We start from the raw sequence: 6000 nt of genomic DNA on the forward strand, positions 1-6000 counted from the left end.
AATGGGGACAGTTTGCATAATGAGTGCGTTTACTTTGATACTCTAAGTACATTTTGCTGCCAATACTTATGTACTTTTACTTAAGTAAGATTTTGAATGCAGGACTTTTACTTGCAATGGAGTATCTTTACATTGTTGTATTACTACTTTTACTTAAGTAAAAGATCTCAGTACTTCTTCCACCACCGCAGATATACACACCAAAGTCTCTCTCAACAAGCTCTGAAAACAGTTTTTTATCTGTTGCTTCAGTCTGATGATGAGGACAGAGGGGTGTCAAGGTGTCTTCCTCCATTCGTTTTCCATTCTGATCCTCCTGAGGTCAGTTTGAGGTTGCCTATAGGGCCTCCTCATATCCTGAAAGTATACGCTCTCTCGCTGATTCCTGACTGGGCAGCCCCCACCCAAAACGCAGCCTAAAGCAGGCGTACACCTGGAGGAGGTATGCGGTTGAAAACCAATCCCCCGCTATCAGGTGTTGCGCTTGACATCGGGGTTTCTGGGATAGAGTCTCCACTGTGGAATGGAGGTTTGCAGTCACTTGCCGTTCAGTTCTCGAAACCCTGCAAAAATTCAAAGACATGTCACAGTTGAGATAAGAGTTCATAGATGGGAGAAAGCTGGGTTGTACCTGTATTCATACTATAATATACTATAGTAAACTATGCTATAGATCAGAGTAGATTAGATGAAACTCGGAAATTTGGTTTGACCGGTATTCTATACTGTGCTATGCTATGCTTTCCTATGCTAGACCATTATGCAAACTTTATGATACATAAATATTGTGCCCAGTTCCCCTCAACCTGAAACACCACACACACACACACACACACACACACACACACACACACACCACAGGCGTGTGAACACAGATCAGTGAGTTATGACACCAAACAATGATTTTTATTCTCCCATCTCATGCTGCGTCATTTGATTAAATATTAGACGAAGCCTACAGACTGCAGATATTCTTTGTTTCTGCAGGGAAAAAAGGTTTTTACAAAAATATTATACAGTAATACACTCCCAGTCAAAAGTCTGGACACACACATTTTTCTTTAAACCAGTGTTGAAGTGTGAAACAAATCAAAACTATCTTATATTTTAGATTCTTTAAAGTAGCCGCCCTTTGCCTTGATACATAGGATCAACCTCACTACTTATATTTGTCTAAGAAACAAATTTCAAGCATTTAAGCAGAAGCCTTTAGATCTAAATGGCTTTAAGAGAATGAAAAACATAGCACATTCAATCAGGTGTGTCCAAAGTTTTGACTGGTAGTGTATATCTGTATATATATTTATATTTTTCAGTCTTTGTTGTCAGTCTTATGACAAGCGAATGTCCTCTCTTGGTCCCCTGGCGGTGTCTCTGCCCCCAGGTTGAGAACCCACTATACTAGAGAGAACAGGTACCACTAGCCTTAGTGTGGGCGCAGAGAGCAGCGGGACGTCTCCGTCTCGGCCTGGCAGGGCGCTGAGCGGTTATATTTGACTTGGCACGGGCTTGGCACTGCAGCAGACAGCCGGGCTGGGCCAGGCCGGGCTGGGCCAGGCCGGGCTGGGCCAGGCTGGGCCGGGCCGGGCCAGCAGACGGGCATCGGTCAGCCGTGCGTCAAGCCCGCACTGCCTGGGGAGCGAGCCGGACGAGGGGCCGCCGTAAATCAACCCGGGACACTTATTGGACCTGGAGGCCGCTCAGCAGAGTCCAGTTTCACTCTCCGTATCACACACACTCTCTCTCTTGGCCATTCTCACTTTCTTGCATCACATTCCCGTCTCTCTCTCTCTCTCTCCTCTCTGTTATTCGTTCTTTTAGAGGCTTTGGCCACATCCACACTAATACGTTTTCATTTTAAAACGCATAACTTTTGCTACGTTTACGCCTAGCGTCCACACTACGCCGGCGTTTTAGTCCGGATGGGCGGAAACAGAGACTTTTGAAAACGATGACGCAGACGCCCACGCTCGCTTCCTGATTGGGTCTTATCAGTCACTACGTGTCCTTCCCTGATTCGTCACACCCCTATCACGTGACCCTTTTCCGGAAGAAAACAAACGACATCAGCCTTGACTACTAGTGGTTAATTCAACAGAAGAAATCTCTGGTCGTACTTTTCACCATTGCTGTTCTTCCTCCGTAGTATTTTCTGCAACTAAGCAACCAACCACAGAGTAGACAATCTGCTTCCTGTTTACACTGGCACGCGCATGCCCAGTGTACGTGAATGGTCATGTGATATGCGTTTTCAGGCTTGTTAGTAAGGACGGAGATTATGTCTGAAACCCTCGTGTGGACGGAGATCGTTTTCGTTTTTAAAACTCGAAAACGTATTAGTGTGGATGTGGCCTTTGCAGTTGCATCAAAATCCTCCTATCAACCGCAGCTGACACCATCATGGAGGTCCAACGGAGAATCTTCTCTGTTGCAGCCTCACTTTGTGATTTAGGCTGATAAGACAGGTGTATTTTTACATAAACATCTTGCCTATAGTGCAGCTTTATCACGTTTCTCGTGTTGAAATTGTCAGTTGCTTGTGTTTATATAATGCCTCTCAGCTATATTCTTATTTATATTCTGTTTTTCTTTGCTGTATCATATTACTATTTGCTGCTGCAACAACCCAATCTCCCCGCGGCGATCAAAGTTTCACCTATTTTATCTCATCTGAAGTAATGAATGATTTACAGACAGAGTATGACTGACTGACTGACTTGTAGTATGGAGAGGAGGTGAGGGGATTTAGAGGTGGTGGGGGGGTTGTGGTGCTTTGGCGGGGATGTGACGCCTCAGTCTTGGCAATCTGACTACCTGAAGCATTGACTTTAATTGCATTCCTGGGAATTGAGACTTGTTTTGGAGGAGAGGAGGTGGGAGAAGGTTAGAGGAGGGGGAGGGGGGGGGGGGGGTGCAGTTGTCAGCTTGGAGCTAGAAGCTTGTTAAAATCACCTCTCTTCCTACCTGCCCCAAGTGACATCTGGTTTCCTCCACATTTTCAACCCTCACCTTCCCACTAAACCCCCCCACCCACACACACACACACACACACCTCTCACACACACACACACACACACACAGATCACACTCAGCCCAAATCGCTGCCGGCTCTCCCTCCTCACCTCTGCCATCAGCCCTCCAAACAGAAGCAACATTCGATACTGTAATCGCACTGTGTTGTCACGAAGAAGAAGAAGAAGGGCTTAACTCTCTGCTGAAGGAAGGTGTGATGCTACTCCTCTTCTCCTCTGTTTTTTTTTTTTTTCCTATTTACGATCAAGCCCTGACAGGAAAAGACCTGGAGGATTTATTGCACCCTGTCACATGCACCGAGTCAAATCCAGGCCTTGCTTTTAGCCTTGTTGAAAAGCTGATGATCTATCAGGTGTTGATGCAGCCCTTCATTTCTTTTTTTTTCTTTTTTTTTTTTATTAGGGCATAACCTTGTATTTCGTCGAAGCCTGTGGGAGGTTTGCATTGAGTGTCACAAGAGGGATTTCATCCTGAAATCAGGGTTCCTACGCAGGTCTGGAAAAATATGGAAAATGAATTTAATCATTTTCAAGTCTCAGAGTTTTGGAAGTTGGACAAAAACTATAGGAAAGAATGGGAAAAACTATTGCTCATATGGCTACACATTTCATATTGAGAACCTGTTGTCATTATGAACGTCTTTATGGGATATTTGTTGTTATGAAGAATAGTCTTTGGCTTTGTAGGGATATTGTCTGGATGACACTATATACTGAATCCTGACTAAAATCTAAATCTAAACTCCATTTTTTGGGAAAGGCATATGAGTAGAAACCCTGCAAAAGGCCTTTCAGCAGTGGTGGAATGTAACTAAGTGCATTTACTCAAGTACTGTACTTAAGTACAATTTAGAGGTACTTGTACTTTACTTGAGTATTTCCATTTCATGCTACTTTATACTTCTACTCCACTACATTTCAGAGGGAAATATTGTACTTTTTACTCCACTACATTTATTTGACAGCTTTAGTTACTAGTTACTTTGCAGATTTAGATTATTAATACAAATTATAAATCAACTAATAAATTATGATATATTTTTATAGAGTAAGCTACCCAGCAGTATATAAAGTAATTGAAATTAGCTCCACCTTTACCAGCTGCAACATTAGTGACATAAGTGATGAACACATTAATGCATCAATAATTATAGTCCTGACATGATATATATGATTCTGAAATGGGCCATTCTGCATAATGACTACTTTTACTTTTGCTACTTTAAGTATATTTTGATGCTAATACTTTTGTACTTTGACTTAAGTAAGATTTTGAATGCAGGACTTTTAGTTGTAACAAAGTATTTTTACACTGTGGTATAGCTACTTTTACTTCAAAGTCAAAGATCTGAATACTTCTTCCACCACTGCCTTTCAGCATTCCCAATCCTCTGGGATTATTCCCTCTATTGATATAGTTGCATTCCCAAAAGTTAGCTTAGTTTTCTTCATTTAGTTTGCACAGTGAGAGAACATAGAAGTGAAGTGCTACTCTCTTTCGCTGATGATTGAATTATACCCAGATTATGAAATCTTTTCCATTTGCTGTTCTGAACACCCGGTGTCTGGTAGCTCTTTGCTGGGAAAAATCCTCTGGTGTACAAGAAGTGATGTGTCGGTTTGTTTGGAATAAACACAAGAAGAACTGAGTTAGCATGAGCAGCGATAGCCGCCATGGCTGAGCAGACAAAGAAAAGCTCCGCCCACTCTGTTTGATTGGCAGGTGATCTCTGGGAAGTGCAGTGCAGAAACACCACAGCAGTGACCGCTTTTCACCACAGATGTTGCTAAAAAAGAGCAGGATTTCACTGATAAAAACAAAAAACTGGAGGTTGTTGTTGAGATGCTGAACATGTCGGGGTGATGAAATCTGACATGATGCGAGTGCCAGGACTTCCAACAGCTGATCCTCCTCCCTAGAAATCCCATAATGTCGTAACATCCGTCTCCCTGGGTTTATTTTTTCCAGTAATAAAAGCTCAAGCTGCAGTGTTAGCCGTATCAGAACATCTTTGTGTTCAGTCTTAGTTTGACCGCCCGCGACCTCCGAGGCGGTGGGTCTTTTCCCCTCCGACAGCAAAGAGAGCTGTTTGGTCCGGGCCCAGGTGTCTGAGACGCTTGGCTGGCGGCCATTCAAAACCACTGGTGCAATTGTTTTCTTAACTCTGTTTTTTTTTTTTTCTTTTTTTCACACTGGCAGCAGCAAGTCTGTTCCAACGCAGGACGTACAAATCACGCAGATCAACAGTCTGTCTTGACGTCGGTATCCCGCCCGTGACGCTCAGCATTCCCCTTTCCTCGATTACTAAGTGCCTCCGCTGTTCCCTGCAAACCGAGTAAACATGTTAACTTGTTACTTGATGAAGCTTTGGGTTATCAGATGCTTGTTTGCAACAGTTTGAAGGGCACAAGAGTAGTTTTGGGATGATAGTTAGGTTTTGTACAGACACAGACACACACTAGATTTGTGGAAGCTTGTTTTCAACAATTAAAGGATATGAAAATAGAATTGGGTCACCATTAAGGCTGTGTATAATGACATACACACACACACACTAACACACCACAGACAGACACACACACACGCACACACACAGCAAAACCGCCCTCACAGGAAGACAAATGGTTTCCTCTTAACACCTGTTGTGGTTGTGGCTGTTCCTCCTCTGGCTCTGTGCGCCGTCTCTCTGATTTATGACCTGGTATTTGTTGTTGCAAAGATTTTTATCACCAAGGACACCGGGCGCAAAAAAATGCATCAACAAACCTGTTGCTGTTTGAATAACAGTGACATTAAACAATGTATGAGGCAAGACGCTGATATATGCCATCAACCCAGGGGTCTCGAAGACGTTTAGAAGGAATGATCGGTGATGTCTCGTCAAATCGACATTTCAGCCTGTCTGACGTGGACTGAAGTTGGCAGCGATTTTCCAAAATATGGTTTAACCTCTTCTCTTGTATGTGT

General features: G+C 43.3%; 1 protein-coding gene across 1 annotated transcript in view; it reads left to right on the forward strand.

Annotated features, from left to right (window-relative positions):
• Positions 1-5060, forward strand: part of afg2a (AFG2 AAA ATPase homolog A) — a 103078-nt gene extending 98018 nt beyond the window's left edge. The window contains exon 17 of the mRNA XM_071535302.1: positions 5011-5060. Within this exon, the coding sequence (XP_071391403.1) occupies positions 5011-5060 (50 nt within the window). The remainder of the gene's footprint in view (positions 1-5010) is intronic.
• Positions 5061-6000: the final 940 nt, after the last annotated feature.

Source organism: Centroberyx affinis, unplaced genomic scaffold (assembly GCF_046629955.1).
Source record: "Centroberyx affinis isolate AG114_WGS23_722 - 3 ecotype Tasmania unplaced genomic scaffold, CSIRO-AGI_Caff_v1 ptg002687l_1, whole genome shotgun sequence".
Classification (NCBI taxonomy): Eukaryota; Metazoa; Chordata; class Actinopteri; order Beryciformes; family Berycidae; genus Centroberyx; species Centroberyx affinis.